This window comes from Poecile atricapillus, chromosome 1 (assembly GCF_030490865.1).
Source record: "Poecile atricapillus isolate bPoeAtr1 chromosome 1, bPoeAtr1.hap1, whole genome shotgun sequence".
NCBI classification, from domain to species: Eukaryota; Metazoa; Chordata; class Aves; order Passeriformes; family Paridae; genus Poecile; species Poecile atricapillus.
In genome coordinates this window covers 119,811,941-119,836,741 of record NC_081249.1, presented here as the reverse complement: position 1 = coordinate 119,836,741, position 24,801 = coordinate 119,811,941, and the positions used below count along the sequence as shown (strand labels likewise).

The window sequence follows — 24,801 nt, the reverse complement described above, 5'->3', positions numbered from 1 at the left end:
TGAATTCATGAGATGTGGAATGAAACCCTGGCTCCAAACACAGTTTGCAATGCCCAGATCATGGTAGATAAACGACCACAGCAGGCAAACTAACACTGATTCATGGGAGGCAGTGTGAATTCAAGGAGAAAATCTGAATTCCTTGTACATTTGTGCATCACATTAGATACATCTGCTCGGGGGAAAAATAAACTTGGATTATTTTCCAAGAGCCAGTGAAGCTTTTTTGTTCCTTTCTTTACTAATGTGCTAAACTGTGTTAAATGCAGGAGTAAAAGGAATAACAGCAAGGAGATTATTAAAATCCCCTTGTGTACATCAATTTATAGTTTTCTAATGAATGCTAAATGCTGTGTGGAGCCAGTACAATGTGAATGATCAAAAACCTAAGAAAATTTCCTATTCAGTCAAACAGGAAGAAGAATTATGATTGTTTATGCCAGAGAGAACATGAATGAAGACATGTGTACAATCTATTATGTACAGGAGGCAATGAATTGAAAATAAAAACTTTGAAAAGTAGAGCACATAGAAGTTTTCTACCTGACTGATTCTTAAAGACACAAAGGCAGATTAAATGAAATCAAGATCTGAAATTCAGGACTGAGAAAAGAGATCTTATTTTAGTGTGAAACACACAGGGCATGAGGACAAGAAGTTTTGGAGATATTAGAGTTTGTATTATTTATAATTCTTCCATAAGTGAGTTATGGGGGGGTTTTGTGCCTATTGTTGAGATAAATAATATTGGTGCTGGAGGACTGGCAGGAGAGTGACACTGCAATTTTGAGAGCTTTTTGTAATTTCTAGTGCCAGGAAAGTTTGATTTGCCTTTTTTATTGCTAACTTTTGTGGTGCTGCTCACCATGGGAGAGTTCTAAACCTGCTCGTGGCCATTTATATTTTTCTAGCTCTGGTAACATAATCTATTTTGATCGCAGCTTTTTGTCCAAGCCCTGCCATCAGTCATCCTCACATTGCTTAGCTGTGTGGAGACTTTGAGAAGTTAGTGACATCTCATGGTAACTGTGGAAAATTACAGCTGATTTGGGACAAACTGGGATTTCTGGTTTGGACATGGCAAATGTCACCTAGGTCAAAATTCTTTTTGGATGTGCATGTACACACCTCTGGCATTTCATTCTCCAGATTTCGTGGTTTATCTGGGGGCTAATTCAGGTTAAATTAAGGTTTTCAGCCTAGAGTGAAACTTGCCAGCTATTGTAGAGTGTGACGCCTGTTAATTTCCCACCCATGAAGCAATTACAGACATCATTGTCTCATCTCCTCATTTTGTGTCCTTTCAGGCACAAAGTCAGCCACAGAATATGCTAATGGTGGTTATGGCATCGTGTCCCCTGCTCCATCCGTGTACCTGGGCACCTTCCAAATCTTGCACCTCCTGGAAGATCTGAAGATGGCCCTGGAGATGCTGGAGGACCCCCAGGAGAAGGAGGCACTGAGGAACCAAATCCCAGGGGCCACAGCAGTGTGTCTGAGGGAGTGGTTTGAGGAGAACCTGGTGAGTTCTTACTCCACCTTTTTCATTTTGGCTGCAAACAGGGTCGGCTCAAGTGTGTTTATAGTTAAATTATTTTTATAATGACTGAAATCTGAGTGCTCAGGAAGCTGCAGGGAGTGGAGAGCAGTAATAGCTGAGGATATCACTGCTTTATGTGCTGATTTCTAAAGGAACACAGATATAGGAGAAGTTGATAAAAGACTTTATTTTGTCCTTTGGGGAGAGAAGGAATAGTAAAAATGAAGTACAAAAGGAGTTGCTTTTTCTGTGCTTTTTGGTGTTTTTTTTTTTTTATTTGGTTTGCTTTGCTTCACTCTTTGCTGCAGATCACTTCTAACTCCTTACAGAACTTCTAATTTTCAAACTGCCAGTTTAGAATAGAGCAGCACTGAGTGCTGGAGGGAAGATCCAGCCTGGATGATCCTCCTTTCCTTTTCCTTGCTATCCCAAATCCCCCAATCCAGGCAGTGGGGCTGAAGGCAGGGATTGATGCTGGAGGGGAGGCATTCCTGCTGGGATGGATGGGGAATAAACCCATGGTTCCACTGGGAAACACTGAAGTTCACCAGGTGAGGAGCAGATCCCGAGGCAGAAGAGCCTCACTGGATGGAAAAGGAAGAGAAACACAACATTCCCCTTCCCCAAACCTGTGCTGCCAGGGATGGTAGGTTCCCCATCAGTAAAACCTGCTTCCCCAGCTTCAGTTTCCTGGATTAATTTTTCTTTTTCTTTTTCTTTTTCTTTTTCTTTTTCTTTTTCTTTTTCTTTTTCTTTTTCTTTTTCTTTTTCTTTTTCTTTTTCTTTTTCTTTTTCTTTTTCTTTTTCTTTTTCTTTTTCTTTTTCTTTTTCTTTTTCTTTTTCTTTTCTCTTTCTCTTTCTCTCTCTCTCTCTCTCTCTCTTTCTCTTTCTCTTTCTCTTTCTCTTTCTCTTTCTCTTTCTCTTTCTCTCTCTCTCTCTCTCTCTCTCTTTCTCTTTCTCTTTCTCTTTCTCTTTCTCTTTCTCTTTCTCTTTCTCTTTCTCTTTCTCTTCCTTTTCCTTTTCCTTTTCCTTTTCCTTTTCCTTTTCCTTTTTCTTTCTTCTTTTTCTTCTGGCTTTGTCAGTGCACATGACTTTCCTGGAGCTTTTCTGGAGCTCAGGTTTGGTGTTTCCACCTGCTGTGGCTCTGTTCACACTCTGCAGCTGGAAAATCCTCCTTGGGCCCATGTGAGAGAAAGGAGCCAGAGTTTGGTACCAGCTTAATTTGGATTTAAATTGAATTTGGATTTAAAGCATTACATTTTGGATTTAGGCGTCCTCAGGCCAGTTCTTAGCTAGTGCTCACCTCAGCAGAAACTTTTCCAATCTCTGTGATAGCTAAGAGATGAGTTTAGTGCATAAAAGACAAATTTTCAGAGCTGTTCACAGCAAAATTGGTCCTGTATCAAGATCAGTATTGATTTGACAAAGCAGTGGGGCAGTCTGGATTCAGAACCAAGAAAACAGGGGAGATGTGGTTTGGAGTATCTCTAGTGCAGCTTGTAGAGATGACTGGTTTTAAAATATTTCAAACTGCTCTGCATGGAGGGAGGGAAGTGTGTTGTTGCTGTGACTTATTTTAAAATGGATAGTGATTTTATGTATTTAAAGACCTTTCTAATATTTCTTTAAACATAAGAATTTGAAATATAAATATTTAAATATACTTATATTTAAATATAAATAATTTGCAAGCATTCATATAATTTCTGTGGAAGAGCTGTGATAAATTTCAACTCATCTCAATGAAATGGAATATGAAATGGAATATGTATTTCATGGTTGTGTCCCACACTGAAATTTCCTTCTTTCCAGCCCAGAGCTGTGAAATATAACAATGTGTGTTGTGTGTCAGGACAGCTGAGGCAGCGAGTTCTAAAGAATGAGGATTCTGCATCTCAGTGAATCCATTCACACTGGAAGGCTCAAAAGGAGTTGGGGGATGGTTCCTCTGTGAAATTCTGGGGTATCGTTAAAAAATCCTCCCTGAGGTGTGGCACAGTCTCCAGTGGAATGTGCTCTTGTGAGCCTTTATCTAAAGTGCAGGCTGATAAGTGAGCACAGAGACTTGGAGTTAGTTTTAATTGTACATAACCCAGTGTTTAATATCAGCAGCAGTAATTGAATGGCAGCAAAACTTGTTTGTGAAATTCAGGTGAAAACCAGCAAAAGCTGAAATGATTCCTTTGAGATTTTATTGTTTAGAGCTGTTACAGGTCAAATAACAGCCAGAAATGTTATGTGATTAATATAAGTGACTATATTGAATATATTATAATATATTATAATATATGATATGTAATTATATATCATATAGATGTATAAATATTTATGTATGTATAAATATTTATGTATTTTATATGTTATATATGTAAAATATATATTATTATATATAATATGCATAAATAAATATATAAATATTTATGTATGTATAAATATTTGTATATTTTATATGTTATGTATGCAAAATATATATTATATTATAATATATAATATGTATAAATATGTGTATAAATATTTATGTATGTATAAATATTTATATATTAAAAATATTTTATATATAAATATATTATATGTTTAATATATATTAAATACTATATATTATATGATATGTGTTATATAATATATAAATATATGTATAAATATTAATGTATGTCTAACTATTTATATATTAAATATATTATATAAATATATATAAAAATTATATATAATATATAAACATACGCATAAATATTTATGTGTATATAAATATTTATATATAAAATATATAAATATATAAATATATAACGTATATATTTGATATAAATATATAAAATATATATTATACAACATGTATATAAAAATGTATAATATATAATATATATTATATATCATATGATATAAATTATATATTATTGAATTATTCATATAAATATAAGTGATTTTCTTCTGTGGTTGATTAATTCCACATCTGTTTATTTTTGGGGTCCATGCACTTTCCTTTGAAGCTGGAGAGCTGTCCTAACATTTCACTGGACAGGTTCAGAGACTACAGCAATTGCTTTTTTCCTAACATTTTACTCAGATGGGCCCCAAAAACATTCCCAACTTCCCCTGAGTAGGCAGACATTAGAAACTAAAGATACAAAAAGCCATTTCATGGTTTTGAAAGCAGATAATTATGCTTCTTTTGAGAAAAGTGTGTTATTCTCCATCACTTCAGTGTGTGGTTGAAAATTGTATTAAAAATCATTTCAGCTGCCATGGCTAATCAAGGACACAAACAATGTATTCTAATTCATTCTGATAGATTCATTCTAATGGAATAGAAATGGAAATTCCAATGGAAAGGGGCAGGATTTGGGATTGCAGCTCAGAGGAAAGTGGCTGAATCCTCTTTCTTTCTGTGCTGTTTTTATTGGAATTACATCTAGAAAGCAGAGATCAGAGAGGAAAATAACCTCTGCAGGAAGTTGTGCCTTGGCCTCACGACTCAGGTAGCTTTGGAGCTTTGGGAATTTCCACTTCATGTGCTGAACTACACCTCAAATAAATGAGGAAAGGCTGTGGAGTTCAGCCAGGGGTTTATCAGTGCTCAGTCAGGAAGTTTCTGTGGTGATTATGGATATTACAGCTGGGCTCACCCTCCTTCAGGCCCATAGCACCAAACCCTGGAATTTATCAGGAACCAAATATCACCAAGTGGTGCTTCTGATTAATTTGTTTTTTAAATTAGCTTTTTTTAATTTTAATAATTTAATTTGTTTTTTAACTACTTTTAATTTTCATATTCTTTGTTCCATCTGCTCTAGGTGTGAATACCAAAGATGTGGGAAAATTCAGACATGGCTAGAATAGGAGAACTTTAGGAATCATGTTTTATATCTGATATTACCTTCCCTTTTAACTCCTTTGAGAGCAGATGCTTAAATCTTTTTCCTTATGGAGCCATTGGTGATTTGGTGCTTCCTCTAAGATAGAGGCATCTGTTGAATTAAAGGTGTTCTTGGTGAAAAGATAAATTTTTTTGTATTTTCTGTGGTCTGGGATCTGTGAACAATTCAGGTTCTGGGTTCACAGAAGAACTGGACACAGTGACTGTGATGTCCCTGCTTTGAAAAAGGTTTGACAAAGTGAGCAATGAATTTAAAAATATTCTGTGCTGCATAGAATGAGGATTTTATAGTTGCTGTAGCTTCACAAATCTTTTGACAAACCTAAAATGGAGGGAAATGTGATTAATTATTGACTTTTAACCATTTAAGGGTTGCATTAAAAACTTTTACCTCGAAGAGAACGTCTGAAGTGTTTTACATGGCTTTATGATTGTAAATTCTTTGGCCTTAAAAACAACACAAAGACCTGGAGATTATCTGGGAGAGTTCATACAAAACAAATTTGTGGAGAGTGTCAGTGTTTCTTGTTAAATATTTCAGTATTGCCAGTGACCACATGAGCTATCACAAAGCAGATAGTAATTTCAGCATTAAAAATTAACTGCTGCAGGGACAATTTGTGAGCTACAAGGGAATGTATTTAGTTACAGTCTCATAACCCTAAATGAATTTCTACGCTGCTCAATCTGGGTTTTATTCTATATCCACCTTTATGGAATCCTTTTTTGGGTAAAGAGGAACATTTGTGTCCTTAAAATGGACCTGAAGCCTCATTTGCAGGATGACAAAACATGATTTTCCCCCTAGGGGAACATGTATATTTAAAACAAATCATCATGTAGCTTTACATAATGAGCCTTAAAATGCCAGTTCATGATAACTCAGTAGTGTTTTCCTGATTGCTCAAAGGTTTTTTGGAAGTTTGACTTTGAAAATCTTTCTAAATATTCTCAATATGAGGAAATGAAAGGAGAGCAGAAGAAATAAAGGAACTTGGGGTAGAGGCAATTTTTAATAGAATGTGATTTGCCTTATGATACGTGCTGTGCTCTGTTTCTTTTGAAGATCTGCTCTTTAGTGGTAAAACCAGAGACTTTTTAGCAGAAACAGGATAAATTCCTTACAGTCCTGATTGCTATTTGTTCAGAATTAACGTTTCAAAAAGATTGTTTCCACTGAGGATTAAAACCAAGGCATATTTTTCCCCAGTATCTTCACAAAGACTTGAATTAAAGCTCAGTTCAGAACTCTGACTTGATGGAGCTTGTGGAGTTTTGAAGTCACTTCAAAGTTTTATTTTAAGCATGTGTTAAAGTGCTCTACTGAAACCTAATCACCAGCCTCTCTATTTCACTTTTGTCCAAGATTCATTCCACAGGGCTGTGCTTCCAGAAGAAAGGCAGAAAATGGCTGAGTTCAGGGCACTTCCATGCATTTGAAAACACACTTTCATGAAAGTATCAATAGCATTTTTCAGCAGCAGCTGAGTGGGAAGGGAATGAGCAACACCAGATAAAGGCAGGGTATTTATCTGCTGGTAGATCTCGGCTGCTGGGAGCCCTGCTGGAGATATTTATAGCTGGATCTCCTCTCTGCCAAGGAATATTAACACGTGTTACATTGAAAAGGGAGCAGCACAGCCTGCTTGGGACAGCCTGGAGAAGCAGTCATCCCATAAGAACTCGTGTTTATTTTTGCCAGCCGGAAACATGAGATGGGTTCTGTTTTCTGAGGAGGATGAGGGGCTGGAAGTTGAATATCCCAGCCCTGGCAGGGCTGCAGTGAGGTGAACTGATGATGCAAGGAAGGCCTGAACTGGAAAATCTGGCTCTCTCAGAGTTCCCCAAGTGTTTCAGAGCAATCCACAGCACCCCAGAGCCAGCAGAGAAGTGCCCTTCGTGTGTTCAGTAATTTATGAGTGCTAGACAGAGCCTTGGAGACACTGCTGCTGCACAGAGCTTGCATGGACATTTTTTTAACCAACCAACATTCTAAAATGTTTCTAAGCATTTTAGAATGTTGGTTGGTTTATATATTTTTTTAATATATTTTATTTAAATATATAATATTAAATATATTTTAAAAAAAATACATTTTTATTCATTTTTTTAAATAAATATATATTTTTTCCAGTGTTCTGGGGCTGCTTTGTCTGGGACCCAGCCCCATCACCTCTGACTGCTCACTGGAGCAGCTCTCAGAAGTAAGAAGGTTTCCTGTACACGAAGAACTATGAGTAGTTTAAAAGAGTTTTGCAGTGGATAGAACTGACTTAGATCCCTCTCTAAAAATGCCATTTTCTTTCACCCTGGTAACGATCAGCAATGTTTAACAGAGGCAGCTTAAAGCACAGTGACCAGAAGTGCTTGAACAGGACTGAGTTATGGCCTGAGGCTGATGGAGCAGAGGTGATATTCCTGCTGCAACAGCAGCATTTATGTATTTTATGTAAGTTTTCCAAGATTTCAAGGTAGATATGTGAAGTTTGCCCTCAGGTGCAATCCTCAGCTACGTGGCTTTTCCACACCTTGATGCTGTCAGTGGAATACTCCATAGGAAGCCATGATTTTGTACAGAAATTGCACATTTTCCTTCAAAAATACCATTTATTCTGTTCCACTTGTACAAGTCTCTTGGCTTCATCACCTTCCTTTGCCCTGAGTGGCTGAATATCCCATCAGTTCATTTTCCTTTTGTGTCTGAAGATGTGCACAGAGCCCCTTTTCCATCCTGATCTCCCACTAGAATCCCCAGCTGCATTCATTTTCACTGATTTAAATGTTATACACGGTATTCATTTAGCAAACATTAGTGCATAAATGTCTTGTTCCAGTGGAGCTAAAGGAAACATTGGAAAATAAATAATACTTTTCCATAAAGTAATTAGCAGAGAGATTGGTAAAAGAGAATTTCCTTAAACAAAGGTGCTGACAGAGAAGGTGTAGAGGCTGCCTAGAGAAACAAAATTCAGTTTTAAAAGGTCTCTGTATTGATTTAGAGGCTTTATTTGAATAAATTTTGAAGTATTTCTCTATGTAACCCCTATTCACATTTCACTACTCTGACCTACTGAAATTTGCTAAATCTAATCAGTTATGACAAACACAGAAAGATTGTATCCACAACAAAGTTATTTCATTTTCTTTTGGATTAGTATGCTAATAACATGAAATTAAATATTTTTTCAGCCTTTGTGATCATTCAAAAATGGGAAAATTAATATTATGATATATTATTATAATAATGCATTAATATTAATATATCAATATTATAATATTAAATATTATATAAATGTTATATAAATACCTGGTGTGTATGCAAATATTTGGTAAATATCCTGTTCCAAATGTCTCATATTTATTGATTTATTGCAGGTTTAGCAGTTTCAGCAGAGCTTTGAAACATTTGAGACAGGAAACTAAACCTGACCCATTATAATGTGTTGTGTGGTAGGATGAAAATAAGCATCTTTAATTATTTCTTTGTGTATCAGTGTACTCTGCATACAACTGCAGTGTTCACGGTGATGTTGATGGTCTGTTAAGTAGAAAATATTTTTTAGATTTGATGTGAAAACAGAGAACTCAGTTTTGTTCTCTTCTAAATAAGTTTCACTCAAAAAAAAAAAAAAAAGAATAAAAAGGCAGAGTTCTTGTAGAACTTGGGCTGGAGAAACTATTTCAGCAGAGGGTGAGGAATGTGTGAAAGTGCCAAGAATGTGCAGAAGTCTGTGGATGTGTTAACAGGCAGCAAGCTCATCCCAGAGCCAGCAGGGCATTCCTTGTGCCAAGAGAAGGGAGCTGCTCATGGCTGGAGCCGTGAGCAGAGGGAATTCCCAGTGCTGGGAATGTGGGAGATGGGAATGGCTCCAGGGATGGCAGCACCTGCTGCAAGAGTTACCAAGGTGGAATAAGGGTGAGGGTTACCATGGAGAACTAACTAATCACCATCTAAATCTCTTTCATTCCAAGTCAAGTCCAATTCTTGATTTTAATCAAAGAATTAAGGCATTAGGATTGAGTGCATTTATGCTGGGAAAGCATTATTTGTTTGTGCATCTGCAAAATGTTATTTCTTGCCTGTTTCCCAGGATATTGTGTATTTTTCTTTAATTATCACAAGCAAAGCAAACATGCTCAGCTACAGAATGCAGTGTATTTTTTTTAACTTTGTTCCAAGAGTTTCTTCTTTCTCTGTCACGTAGGCATTATCAGTCAGTCAAGCAATAAGACAAATTTTCTTGCTGGAAATACTTAATCTAGATTCCTGAAGCCATTTTTGCCATGAAAAAGGGATTTCTTCCTCCATTGTCTTCTATACAAATGGCCTGGGTTTCTTTATACACAGCTATTCCCATATTTTCTCCCTCTTTTTTCACACTGAAGCTCTCACATTTTTCTGCACACGAGAATGACGCATGTGAATTGGCTGAAAATATTTTACCTTTTAAGATCTGGTCATAATCCTTTTGTTTTCAAAGCAGCCCAGACACCAGGACTGGGGAGGGAAAAAAAAAAGAAAATGCAGAGGAAGAGATGTAGGAAAAGTTGATAATAATTCTTGTGAATGAGTAAATTTTTGTGGCATGTCCATCCTCCCTGGGCTCCCCTGATGAGGCTGGGAGGATGCAAACCCAGACACTTCATTTCTTGGACTAAGAGAGCTCTTGTAGTGTTTTTAGGGGCTGGTGGGGTTTGAAACCAGAACAATCTATAAGTTATTGATGGGAAGAAAGACCTGGAGAACTGCTCTGATTCCTCCTGTTCCTTTGCCCTCTAATTTCCCAGGAGATTCAGAGGCAATAGAAGAACACAATTGGCCATTTGCATTTGTGCTGCACCAAATCCTGTATTTTATCACAAATAAAAAGTAAAATTGCTAAATTTTTTAGTGTCCATAGGGCCCTAGCTGGGTGGGAGAAAGAGGGGGAAAAGTGGTGGAAAAGCAAACAGCTCAGTGCTTCTTCAGCTCAGTCCTAAGGAGATTTCTGGATGTTTTCTTGCCTCTTCATAGACAGGAATGGAGGGACATGAGAAGATTCGCTGCTTTCAGTTTCAAAGCTCTTGCAGAGTGTTTACTGTTTAAAAGAGGCTTCAAGCCTTGCTTGGAGTGCTTGACATGCTGACTAAAGTCATGGCTCATTTATCTGAGTGGGTTTGTGGGTTGTGTATCAGCACAGAAGCTCTTGGGCTGGCACCTCTGGTGTTCTGAAAAGGGAGTTTTTATCCAATCAATTTAGTTTTCTATGGAAGTATGGAACTGGTAAATAAATCCTGATGGGTTCTCATGCAGCTTACGGAGTACATAAACTCTGCTAACTTGAAATATTTTACTGCCCTACATCGCATTTGTGTTGCCATGATGTGTGTGTGTTCTTCCATTCTTGGAGACAGCACTGGAGAAAACACAATTTGATGGGGAAGAGAGAGCAAAAGCTGGATCAGTCTCACTCTGGGGTAACACTTGAGGCTGGTGGTTCTGCAGTGGAAGCCAGGGGGCTGCTTCTTTGTTTTTTAGCTCTCCACTGACCCAGAAACTGGTGCTCAGTGAAGAGCTGCACACAGGCATGGATTTCCTGAAAATAAGAAAAAACATACAGCTGATGAAACAATCCTGAGGTTGCAACTCTTTTTCCTTATTTTCACACTGCCCAGAGGAGCTAACCTGCTTTCCCAGTGAAATGGAAGAGCATTCCAAGCAAATCTGGGGCAAGTGATTTACATTCAGCTGGCTTCTGAGAGTTTCAGGCCAAAGCTCAAGCAGGATGTAAAGTTCAGTGTGCAGGTGACAGGCTCCCAGCAAGCATGTGACTGTCTGGAATGTATGCTGTCAACATTCTGGCTGATAAGATGCAGAAAATTCAGACACTCACCTTTTAATCAGGAAGAATGACTAGCAGAAATCAAGACGCCTTTTCATGAACTCCAGCGCAAGTGACGAGGCAGAAGTAAGGTACGTTGTCATTTTTAATCCTTTTAAAAGGAGAAATGGACACTGCCCTACATGCAGATGCCACACTGGGGCACTAGGAAGTTTAGTAACACAGCATTTCTGTAGTTTTTAAAATAAAAACCCACAATCATTGTTGATAAAGTGTGGTGGAATGTTTTGAGAGAGCTGTTTCCTTCTTCCCTGAATAAGGCTGAGATGGCAGTCTCAGAGCCAGTGCTTTGGAATGGATGAAATGTGGGACTCAAGGCACCATAGTGATGATACCATTGGAGATGCAATGCTGAGAGACAAAATTTGATGTATTTCCTAATCTCCATAATTAGATAACAGGTTTTTTTGGGGAAAAAAAATGCTTTATTCTGTTGTGCATTCATGTTTAATGACGAGACAAATTCTATTCAGTCTCCAGCTTCCTCCACGGAGGCTGTCATGAACTGGGGAATGTACTCTACTAGGTATTAAAATCTATTTTAATGCATTGTTGCTAATGTATTAAGATTTTTTTGCCAGATAGAAATAACTGCTCCCATCCACTTTCAGACAGCATAAGAAAAGTATATTCTATGCTCAGGGCAGCGCAAGCCAGCTCTGTCTCGTAGCAATGGTTTTGGAAATGGACATTTCTTTTCAGCTCACATTTACTGGTGATTTTAGGTATCCCAGCACCTTTAGCAGACCTGTAGCACTGCCTTGCTAAAAATTATCATGTTTTTCTTGTCATGTTACTTTAAGAACAGATAATAAATATGAAGGGAACGGAAAGCTTCGGTTCATATCCTTCCCCTTACTTTGTGTTGTGGGAGGTTCTCAAAAGAGCTCCTTCAGGTCAAAAGGACCAAGAGTGGCTGAAATATTAAAAACCCACATCCCCCTGAAGAAATTTTGTCATGTATCTGTGAGTCCCCCAGTCTGGAAGGGGGCAGGTGCCTGTAGGAAAGGCTTTTTACAGCTCCAGACTTTGTGTCCTTTGTGAATAACGTGGACAGCTTTGACGCTGCCTCTTCCAAACCCTTCTTTGCTGCTCCCTGAGCCCAGGGCAGGATCTGAAGGCAGTGAGGAGATGAGCAAATGTTCTGGGATGAGCAGGAAGATTCCTTGGGGGCGGCTGCCTTTGGGTCCCAAGAGGACAAGAGGACAAGAGCCCAAGCTGTCCTTGTGCGTGTAACAATCAGCTCAACTGCCATAACAATTCTGCCTCACTCAAGGCCAAAGCCACTTTGAACTAGAGGGAGAAAGAGCACTGGAAACTGGAGTTTGTTGAGAAAAATGAGAAGTTATGGATAACTGCTGTGTGGAGGCACTAGAGGACACCGCAATTACAGGCAGCACTTCAAACTCCCCTTCTTGCCAGAGCGTTGCGTTGCACACGCGTTTAGCTCGGTGTTGCAAGTTTGAAAAGTTGCCATGCTGTGAGATTTCAGCTTCAGCAGGAGCAGACAAAGATCTTGGAAGGGCATCATCATCCTCTGCTAGGATGGAAAATCGCCTCTTTGGCAAGAGCAGTGTTTTATGGGATCATTATCTTATTCACAGGATCGTCCTTGAATTCCTCCCCTTTTATAATGTCTTTTGAGAGGACAGGCGAGTAATTCAAAGAGCAGAACTTATTTTTAGGTTTAGTCTGAGCCTGAAATAAACTGAGAAGGCTGAGTAGTGTTACGATAAACAGGGAGTAGAACAGAGACAGGAAATAGGGGGTCTTTGGTAATGAGTTCCAGCCACTCTTGAAACAGAAAGCCAGAGAAAGCATTACTTGAGAATAGTTTCTCAGTGACAGCTTAATAATTTTTAGCTCGTTATTCAACATTAAAGGGGAACAGTTCCTGCAGTTTTATGCTGTTCTTGAAAGATCCTTTTTTAAAGATCATTTAGCAAGTTATCTTTTGGGTGTTTTCAGGGTTGCATTGTTCGTGCTGCTAAGCGATCTGCTGTTTAAAAAAACCAGATGTTTGGGGGGGAGCCTGAAGTTTATACAGTTCTGTGTTATATATACACATCTGTGAGAAGCCTTTGGGATAAGGCTGTGGGACAGGGGCAGGGGATTCAGCTGAAAATAGGAGTAGGCACTGAAGATTTGAGAAGTTGAGGGTTGAAAGGAGAAGAAATCACAGCTACATCCTGTAGAACAAAGCAGAGCGCTTGCTTCCAAAAGTTTCCTTTAACCCTGGGAATGTGACTGCTGAGATGGGCCCAAAGCATGGATGCTGAGATTGATATTTACAAGCACTTCACGTGGCTAAAGAGGGTAAGTGATTTGCTGGGCTTTGTTTTCTCTTTCTAAACGCACATTTGGCAAAATCTTGGTGAGGATTCTCTGTCGTGAGAAAGGAAACTCATTCAGAGCCGCAGACTTTAAATGGTGTGAGTTTCCTCATGAGAAGTGAATTAAAGACGTGCCTCGGTGGAGGAGGAGGAGGAGGCTTAGGGAGGGGGGAAGAAAATCAGCTGTCTTTGTCTTTAAAAATGAAACTCTAGGATCAAACTTGGAGCAAATGGCAATAGATTCTGGCAAGTGCTTGTGCCTTCCGGGGATTGCAGCGCAACAAAACAAATCCCGCATGGTAACGTATAGCAAAAGAAAGGAAAGATTCCCATGCCGGGCTTTAAAGGGAAAGGTTTTCTGCACCAGCTCTTCCCTTAAGAGAATCTTCATCGGGGTAACTCTGGGAGACCTTTCGGGATGCCTTTGTCTCGGGTAAAAATGGTGCTGGTTTTCCTCTGTGCCTGTTATTCTGCTAAAAATATGTGGTTGTTTTTTGAAAAAGTTAATTTTGTTGATGAGTTGCCCAGACATAGATTTACTGCATGAAGTTGTTTTTGTCTTCCTTTTCTTTTTTTTTTGTTTTTTGTTTTTAGAAGAAAAAGTGGGTTTGTGCAGTTCTCTCATCACTTTGGAAAAAAATCACTTTGTTTCTGTCAGCTTTTAGGTTTTATATTTTAAGTATTTATTTTTCAGTGTTAGAAAAATCCATGAATGGGGTGTGACTAGATCCCTCGGGACAGGCTGGGTTTTAAACTAGAATATGGATTTAATTGTGAGTCACGAAGGAAGCACATTCTCTCTTTATTCTTTTAAAATCTGCTCTAACCTGTGTGTGCTTTTCCTGCAAATTCTGTCTATATGTATACACACATGAATACTTCTATTAATTTCTTTTAGAATGCTCTCTTGGGTTTTTGCTGGCTGTATAAACATAAAATAGCTGTCAATTCTAATGTAAAATGTGATTAGGAATGTTTATTTTGGGTAGTTTCTTGAATAAGTGTAAAATATTAATATTAATATTTAAATATTAATGGTGTGTCAGCCTTTAATGAGACTGAGATTTAACGAGAATCCTGGAGTTAATTCACCAAATATTTGCATCAGATTCTGGAAACTTTCACATTTCTGGAGTGCCTGTGGAGGGGATTAAATGGGACGTGAGTGGATAGTGAGGAGGCAACAGGAAGTAGCTGCTGGTAACTTTATGCTATTAGTTTAACCTGTGCTCTGTGCAGTTAAAGCTAATTACCTCTTTAAAAAAAATATATCTTGAGCTCACATATTTATTTGCTATTTAAATGAGCTTACAGATACGGATTGTCTGCCTCTCCTGCTTCCAGAAATTTCATTTCTGTAAAGACAGATTTGCTAACAAAAAGGTTAATGAGGTCTGCTGCCATCAGCCTGTGGGCTGTGTTCAGAAAGGATGCGCTCTTCAAACGGTGGCACAAGATTTTGCAGGAATTAATAACGCTCCTGCTGCTGTTATGTGTAATTCCCTTTCTCTCAGGTACATAAAGCAGAATATCAATACTGCTGCTTCTCCTTGCAAGCTCTTTAAAGGGGTGAAGCAGGACTGAAAGGGATCTTGCTCTGTTCCCAGGAGAACTTCAGCTGTCTGCTCCCAGATTCCTTGGAAAAGTGATTTAGAAACCAAAAAAGCTGCATCAATCAAAGCTGTTCATTCAATTGTCCCGTCCAAGAGTCCCAGGGTCTGGCCATGAATGTTACAGCACATAAAGATTCCCGTTCCTGCAAGCATAAACTGTTTCTCTTTGGCTGATAATAAAATTAGGAGTTGCTTTCAGAGTAACACACATTTAACAGAGAAAAACTGCAACAGACTTCCACAAAGCCTTGGCCAAGTATGCCAGAGCTGGCTCGAATTTCAGCATTAGCAGAAATCACTCCAGAGAGCCAGATGGGTTTTGATGTTGCAAGGTTTGGCTGGGCTGGCTTTGTGTGGTATCTGTGGCTCGGGCTGGGTTGGGGCAGCAAACAGAAGCAAAAATCACGAGATCCAGGCAGGCAAAACAACAGATACAGCTGCTGTTTTCGGATGCTTAGGACAGAGGGCCAGGTTTTAAGCAGTAACAAAATGTGTACAGCAGCACCTTGCAGCAGGGGAAAAAGCATTATTTAACTCCAACTGGATAAATCTGCCACATTTCAGTTCTTCCCTTTGCACTTCATTGGTGTCAGCAGGACCTGTGGGCCAAGAATGGCCAGAGGGATGGACAAAGTGGGCAACAAAACCTGAGAGCAGGTGGGCAGAGCCAGGGAAGGAGAATAGGGAAAATTCCTTGTGTATAAACATCGTGCTTATAAATTCACAGCTTGGGCAGCAGCACAGTCACAAAGCACTGGTGGAAAGTGTTTTGCAGGTAATTAATGCTGGGGTCCTTCACAGGGCCTGAGTGCGGATCTCTGCAAAGTTTCTGTTGCAAACTAAGGGACCTGAGATGGCCCCACTACCTGAAAGTGTCTGGTTTTTAACAAATGTTCTTTTGTTCTCCCAAGGGGTTTGGGATTCACGTGCAATTTTTGTGTTATCCTGATATTTTATTCTTATCTTCCCACCCTTAATTGGAAGACACCATTCCAAATAAAAACAGCACAACCCACATTTTGGTACGTAGACATGTAGTTATAGCCCAAAATGATTATTATAAATGCTAATATTCAATGCAAGCAGTGCAGCACAGAGATGATGGCTGGCCTGAAATTGGTGTTACGTTGGTTTCATGCCTTCCTTTTTTTCTGGAGGAGATTCTTAACCTGTACCAGCAAGAAGCTGAGTGATCAAACCCATGACGTAGCCATTAAATTCAAGATATTGAAGGTGAAACTCATGACTTCTGTAAGGATATTTTCTTTTAAGGCACATAACTGTCTAGAGGAAAAAAATGAGTATTAGTCTTCAGAAAAATTATCTGGATAAAATAAAAATATTTGTTTAAAATTCATTTGGTGTAAGGACTAACAAAATTTACCTAACTCTGTCATTCCTTAGCTTCAGACTGTGCACTGTCAGCTTTTTCCAAGTGGCTGCCACTTTCATTTAACCAACCAGTAACAATGGCAAATAAAAAACCCTGCTGTTGATTTACTAATTGCCTTCAGATGAAAGGCAAGAATTATAGATCCAGAAATCATGTCCCAGCCTTTTCCTCCTCCTCTCAGGTTGCTGAGAATGCCCAGGGGTGTGTATCTGAGGTAGCACTGACAAAAGATTAAATTTGTATTGCATCCATAGTCAGATGCAAATAAAAATGTTTTCTGTGCAAGCTGCTCACTCACCACTCGTTGCAGTACAACTCCTTGTGACTCAAAACATCATTCTAGAGAGCAAAAACAGCGCTACAGAGGTGGAAAGACCACGCACTCCTAAATATTGTGACTGAAATAAGCTGGGAAGAGTCTGCAGTGTGAATTTTCCAGCTCTGAGGTGCTGACTGGCTGCACTCTGCTGGCCCTACTCCTTCCTTTCAGCTTCCAAACTTCAGAAAAAGCCACCAAATCAAGCATGTCCCTAATCTTCCCCATTAATACAATGCCACAGGCATCCTGTTCAATTATCAGTGGGCTGAAGGTGGTTTATGTGGCTAAGGAAGAGAGGAGGGTTATGATATAATCTGTCTCCTCAGAGAGGCGGGTGACTTGCTGAAAAAGCTCCCAAATCACCACTTTAGCCGACTGCCAGTGTTCTTTTCCCAGCTCCTCCCCAGCCCAGGGTGAGATCTGTGGTGTTTGTGACATTTCTGAGTCACAGCTTGCTGACCAGCTTCAGAAGTTGGTGGGGTTAGAATTAAAATTGGCTGTGTTGGAGATTCTTGGTGCTGAAAAGGCACACACGAGGAGAACATCAGCTGAACAACGTTTCTTGCCATATCCTTTGATGCTTTTACTGATTTATCCCCATTTTCTATCAAAGCTATTGAATTGTTCTCCGAAGTCTGATTTTTTTTCTGCGTGTGTGTCACATAAGAAGGAAAATTCAATTCCTTTTCTTGGAAGAGGACTCAGTAATGACTGGACCATGCAAGTGATACTTAGAACTTCCCAGCAATTTTCCAATATTATTTTCATATTAAATCAGGGAGCACATTCCAAAGAGAGATTTAGAAAATAAAAATGAAGAAGCTAAAGCAGGTGATGGAACGCTTTTTGACCAGAAAAAGAAAAATTAAAAGGAAAGAGTTCTTTTTCTTTTCTTTCTCTAGAACTGTGAGAAACAGCTGATTTGGAACTGTTCCAGGAAATGTTTTATGTTAATATCTTTTGCCATCTGACGGGCACTAAAGTATAATCAAAATTGCTAAGGAGACTGTAACACAGGTGCTCCAAAAAACTGTTCTGCAGCTCCTAGCTTCCTGTGTGCTTTTTCAGTGGGTAAATCCTGGCTGGATGTCCTGACAGGGAGGACAGGACACTGTCACCAGTGGTGTTCCCTGGGGATCAGAGTTGGACCAGCGCTGTTGGGTGTCTTTATTGATGATCTGGACAAGGGGATTGAGTGCACCCACAGCAAGGACAAGGATAACACCGAGCTGGGTGGGAGAGTTGATCTGCTGGAGGGAGGAAGGCTCTGCAGAGGGATCTGGATGGGCTGGAGGGAGGAAGGCTCTGCAGAGGGATCTGGATGGGCTGGAGGGAGGAAGGCTCTGCAGAGGGATCTGGAGGGATGGGCTGGAGGGAGGAAGGCTCTGCAGAGGGATCTGGGCAGGCTGGAGGGATGGGCTGAGGCCAGTGGTGTGAGGTTCAGCAAAGCCAAGTTCTGGATGCTGTCCTTGGGCCACAACAACCCCATGGGGCACTACAGGCTGGGGGAGAGTGGCTGGACAGTGGCCAGACAAGAGGACCCGAGGGTTGAGAGTGACTGAACATGAGCCAGCTGTGCCCAGGTGGCCAAGAAGGCTGATGGCATCAGAAATATTGTCCCCAAAGGACAGTGATTGTCCCCCTGTCCTGGGCGCTGCTGAGGCCACGCCTCGAGTGCTACCAGCAGCACCCAGGCCTCAGTGCTGCATTCCAATAAAATGTACACTGCAGACCCTTCCCAGCCTATTTCAGTCGACAATCTTCAGAAGTGCATGGTCTTTCCACCCCTGTAGTCCTGTCTTTGGCCTAGAATTGTGTTCTGTGTCCAGTTCAGGAGGGCATCGGGGGCTGGAGCGAGACCAGGGAAGGGCAGCGGAGGTGGGAGGCTCTGGAGGGTAAAAGCCCCGTGAGGAGCAGCTGAGGGAGCTGGGGGTGTTGGGGCTGGAGAAAAGGAGGCTCAGGGGGGACCTTGGCACCCTCTAGAATGGGCTGACAGGAGCGGGGAGCCAGCTGGGGATCGGCCTCTCCTCCCAGGAGTGGCACAGGATGAGAGGACACGGCCATGAGAGGTTTAAACTCGATGTTGGGGAAAATTTCATCCCAGAAAGGGTTGTAAAACACAGGAACAGACTGCCCAGGGAAATGGTGGAGACACCACCCCTGGCAGAGTTCAAAATACGTGTAGATGTGGTACTTGAGGATGTGGTTTAATGGCAAAATTGGTGGTGGTGCTGGCTGGACTGAATCTTAAAACTCTTTCCCAGCCCTAAGAATTCTGTGATTCCTGTAGGCAAAGTATTTATGGCATGTAGTTGATTTTTTTTATCTGCAGTGGTTCTGCCGTCAGCATATTTTTAGGCACCTTGCCTTTCCTTCTACTTTGTTATCATGTGTTATCATAAACATTTTTACACAGTTTGTGCAATCTCTCTCATTCTTCCATTGTAAGAGGCATTGTTGACATATTTGGCTTAGAATTTTTCGAGCTCAGGTAACAATTTTTGGTCCTTCATGCTTGATCTTCTGAAATAGCAGCTTTGCAGGAAGTCCTGCAGGTTCAGGACTTTTGGACCTGTGTAAACACATGACCAGTGTTTATTTGTTGTTTGTGAGTTCGTAGAGCAGCTGGAAATCATCTGTGGTCTCGTGTCTTTTGTGCTACGGGTCCTGTGTTCAATTGCTGCTGATTTTAATGTGTGTAAAAGATCCATCTTGCTCAGTTCCTCCTCAGTCCTGGCTCTCACAACTGCAGAATGCACTCCAGCCATCCACAGATGGCCTTGCTTCATGTTACACTGATTTATCTTGTCTTTATCCACGCCACGAAGAATTACCGAGCCTCAAACAACTGCTGCACGTCAATCAGACACTTTTATTTAGCAGGTCATTTTTCTGTCCTCTCTGCTTATCTGAGGCCTTTCTGGCTGACCTCACACCTGCATATTTAGAGCCATTTCTGTGAGGTCTGGAACCTTTGTTGGACTTATTATGAGCTAGTGAAAAAATTGTGATAAAAGTATATTTTGAGTGGAGTTAACACATTCATCTTTTGATGATGAATGCTGGTAAGTGAGGTGTGGAGTGAGCACCTGCACATTCTGCTTTCAGTGTTCCTGCTGACCCCTTAAACAGGAAAAAAAGACTGAGATTATTGAATTTAGGGTTGATTCTAGTTAAGGCAGCTACGTTAAAGGACACAATTAAAACATAAGAGCCAGATGCATAGGAAAAGAGTATAAATAATAGCATGCAAGGCAGTGCAGGCCTGCTCAAAGTTACACATTTAAGCAGAAACAAAGAGTAAAAGCAGAATGAGGAACAGGCAGGCAGCTAAATAAAAGCATTTTAAAAGGATCTGGAAGTTATGGGGACTAGGCTGAAAATATATGAATTTTACTATGTGGTTAATATGGAAAGAAACATGGCCTGAGAATCTGTGAAAAGGTTTTACCACTCCAGGCAGTTTCAGCTGGTACACTCTGTCTCCTCCTAGGCACTTAATTTCAAAAGAAGTTGGGAAATAGTTGGTGAAGAGGAACCAAAGGAAAGCAACAAAACAAATTGTGAAAAATTAACCTATGAGGAAAAGACAGAAGAACTCGTATTTTCCTTCACAGCACAAAGAGGGACTAATTAGAGATGTAGAGATAATCTTCAAATATATAAAAAATCTCTGAGGTGAACGGAAGGACCTAATTTTTAATTCACAGTGGTGTGACAACCATGAAGAGATGATTCAGGTTAGGCATGAAGAAAAATGCTCTGATGATGGGTAGGTGAGAGGTAGATGGAGAAGCTGTGAATTCCATCTCTGGAGCTCTTTAGAAGAAGACAAAACAAGAATATTGCAAATGATCATTGACCCTAGGACAGAATAATGAGCCAGGTGATCTCTTGAGCCAACTTTCAGTCCTCTTTGTTGGTGCCACTGTGAAACTCTCAATTTCTTTCAAAATAATCAGACAAGAGTGCTCAGCTTCTCTCATATTTTATATCTCATATCTAACATATTGTTATTCAGCACTTCATGGCTGGAAAAGTGCCTTTTGATTGGATAAAAAATTTGATTTATTGATTTAACTAGCACCGTTTTTATTTTATGCATCTGCTTTAGGGTTGGGCTTGTTGGCCTCGGTATAGATCAAAAATTTAAATATTAAAATGTAATTATTAATAATTAATATATAACAATATTTTATTTTATTTTATTTTATAATATATTATAATTATAATTATATATTATATAATTATATCATATATTATATAATTATATATAATAAATAATATAAATTAACTATTAATTAAATAAAATTATAATAAAAATTAAAATATTAATTTAATAAAATTAATTAAATAAACTATTAATTAAACTAACTTATTAATTATTAACTAACTATTAATTAAATAAAATAATAATAAAAATTAAAATATTAATTTAACCATTGAAAGAAAATAAAATATCTGTTCACAAATGTTGAGTTGAAAAAGGAAAGGACAGCTGGGGAGGAGGATTATAATCTTTTAATTTGTGTTATAATTTGAAGGCAGCTCCTGGGGAAGCCAGGCTGGGTGTTTTGTTCCCTGGCAGAAATGCAGCTCCTGCACAGGAGCTGGGAACAAATCAACCTCTGGGTGTTCAGGGTACCTCTGATGCTCTGAGCAAACATTCCCATGTTTTAGTGGGCAGGATGAACATAGGAGACTCTTCTAAACTTAAATCTTTAAAATCTTAATTTAAAACAAATTTTAAACTGTGGTGTTTCTATATGAAATATTAAAATTCATAGGAAATGGGGCATAACAGTTAAGGACAGGCCATGTTTTAAAAGGTTTTGCTCCCTAGAGCCATTTAGAAATCCACCAATAAGTGATTGGTGATAAGAATTTGATTCGGATAAGAATTTGATTCTGGTAAGAATTTGATCATTTAAATCAGTTTTTAATTGCTAACAAAATCCTTCCAATTTTCTTGCAGTAATTTCCAAGAATAATACACCCATAGCAATTTTTACCACTTGAAACTAAATACAAGATGCATTGACTTTGGCAAAAGACTGTGGAGACTTTATATTTCAAATTAAATGGGTTTTGTTTTGGTAAGATGGTATTTTCCATTGAAATTATAATTTCTAGGAAATATCACTCTATTCATTTACCACTCTTGAATGCTGGAAACGAGAAATTATTCAAAATACAGCTAAAAAAAAAGGTACATTCTTAATGTGCATTAATTAAATAATTAATTTTAATTACTTAATAATTAATTATTTAATATAACAGGTACATTAAGTACAGGGTTAATGCATATGAAATAAACAGTTCTGGTCTATACTCACATTTTTTTTTTTATTTTAGATTTTTAGATTTTTTAGATTTTTAGATTTTTTTTGTCTTGTACAAGCTACTTAATATACAAAACTTTTATTAACTGTTGCTTGAAATTTGAACTGTATAAATTCTCACAGCACTTTGTTTTTTCCTCCCAGTCACAGGTGAACCATCATCCACCCAATAATGAAACTTATCAGGAAAGGTTGGCACGATTAGAAGGCGATAAAGAGTCTCTCATCCTGCAGGTATGTCCAAAAGAGACAAGAACATTGCAATGTTGATCTTCAGTGCATAAAAGCTGAAGTGGCAGAGTATTTTCTGTGAAAGAAATGCCAAGTGTAACTCATATTTAACCAGGAATTCATTTGCAATCTGTATAATCACTTTAAATGATCTCCTGGCGGGGTAACCTGGTACAGGAGAGGGATGGAGCAGCAGTAAAAGGGGAGAAGGGGATAAAAAAGGGGTTCAAAATAACTCTGTCCCAGGCCACTGCTGGGGTGGTGGCTCTCATCCCAGGTTTGCTAGCTTGTGCCCCTTTTCTTGGTGTGGCACCATTTTTAATGAGCCAGAAGACTGCCAGCAAGACAGAACTGGTAATTTTTTCTGTTTATATGCTGCACCAAAATTGTTCTCAGCATTGAAAAACTCAGGGGGGAGGGAAACAGAGAATATTTGACAGTAAAATGCATGCCTGAGCTCTTCCAGGTTTCCTGTTTCTCAGTTTACAAAGCCTTTTTCAAAGAGATCCCATGGAAGTTCTCCTGGAGAAAACACATCTTGCACAACTTAAATAATTATTTCTTTTCTGTGTATTCTTGCCAGTACTGAACTGCACATTCTGTGCTTTTTAAAAACTGAATATGGAGATTATTTAAATGGCATTTTCATACTTCACTTCATGCTTTCAAATGCATAAGCAGATATATTTCTATCAAACAAAAGTGCAGGGTGTTGGGTGAGTGCTCTCCCTGCTTTCAGTCCCAGGTTTCTGTAAACTTGTCTTGTCCTGTTCCTTCTGCTCACACTTGTGTTCATTTACTGAGCAGGAGCCTCACTGCTGTTGTTAAATAAACAATAAATGTTTTGAGACACAAGCTTTGTCTTGGCTGGATATATTTTTATTTTTTTCATTACTGTTGAACTAGATTGCTGTTTACCAAATTTAGGGAAAAAAACCCCACCTGACTGTGAAACAATCTTCTGGTTAGAATTTTAGTGTGTGCTACAGATTCTCTTTACAGCTGATATTCATTGTAATATCTTCTGTATTTTTATTTTATATTCTTATTTCATTTTATATTTTTATTTATTATAACATCTTTTATATTTTTATATTAATTTCATATTTTTATTTCATATTTTTATTTTATATTTATATTTATTATAACATCTCTTATATTCTTATTTTTTATAGTTTCATTTTATCTTTGTATTTATTATAACATATTTCATATATTTATTTTTATTTTATATTTTTATTTTATTTTATCTTTATATTTATTATAACATATTTTATATTTTTATTTTAATTTCATATATTTCTTTTTATTTTATATTTTTATTTTATTTTATATTTATATTTATTATTACATCTTTTATATTTTTTATATTTTATACTTTTATTTTATGTTTATATTTATTATTACATCTTTTTTATTTTATCTTTAATATTTTTATTTTATATTTATTATTCCATCTTTCATATTTTTATTTTATATTTATACTTATTATAATATCTTTTATATTTTTATTTCTAGTTCATATTTTTATTTTATTTTATATTTATATTTATTATAACATCTTTTACTGACCAGGTGGCTGTTAACACTAAAATCTTATTTCTATTAGTAAGAGCAAACAACTTTTCACTCTGTACATTCATGTTTTGAATGCATGAGCAGCTCCTGAGTGCAGAGACAATCAGGAGGGCAAATCCAGCTGTTCCCTCCAGAGGTGAGGGTGGAACTGGTTCTCCTGTGACTGTGAAGTTTTCCTTCATTCCTGATGTTTCTGTGCAGTGCTGTGACCTGAGCATCAGCTCTGGTGAGCTGAGGAGCCCTGCAGCCCCAGGATGTGTTCTCCTCTTCCTCCTGCACATCTCCAGGAATGCAGGAATGATTTCTTCATCCCTGCAGCCTGTCCCAGCCCCAGGATGTGCTCTCCTTCTCTTCCTCCTGCACATCTCCAGGAATGATTTGATTTCCTCATCCCTGCAGCCTGTCCCAGCCCCAGGATGTGCTCTCCCTCTCCTCCTCCTGCACATCTCCAGGAATGCAGGAACGATTTCTTCATCCCTGCAGCCTGTCCCAGCCCCATGATGTGTTCTCCCTCTCTTCCTCCTGTACATCTTCAGGAATGATTTCCTCATCCCTGCAGCCTGTCCCAGCCCCAGGATGTGCTCTCCTCTTCCTCCTGGGCATCTCCAGAAATGATTTAATTTCTTCATCCCTGCAGCCTGTCCCAGCCTCAGGATGTGCTCTCCCTCTCTTCCTCCTGCACATCTCCAGGAATTATTT

General features: G+C 38.7%; 1 protein-coding gene across 1 annotated transcript in view; it reads left to right on the top strand.

Moving 5' to 3' along the window:
* The window catches only part of PPFIBP2 (PPFIA binding protein 2), a 99,731-nt gene that overhangs the window by 32,645 nt on the left and 42,285 nt on the right, over positions 1–24,801 (top strand). The window contains 2 exon segments of the mRNA XM_058830193.1: positions 1,308–1,522; positions 22,438–22,527. Of these exon segments, the coding sequence (XP_058686176.1) occupies positions 1,308–1,522; positions 22,438–22,527 (305 nt within the window).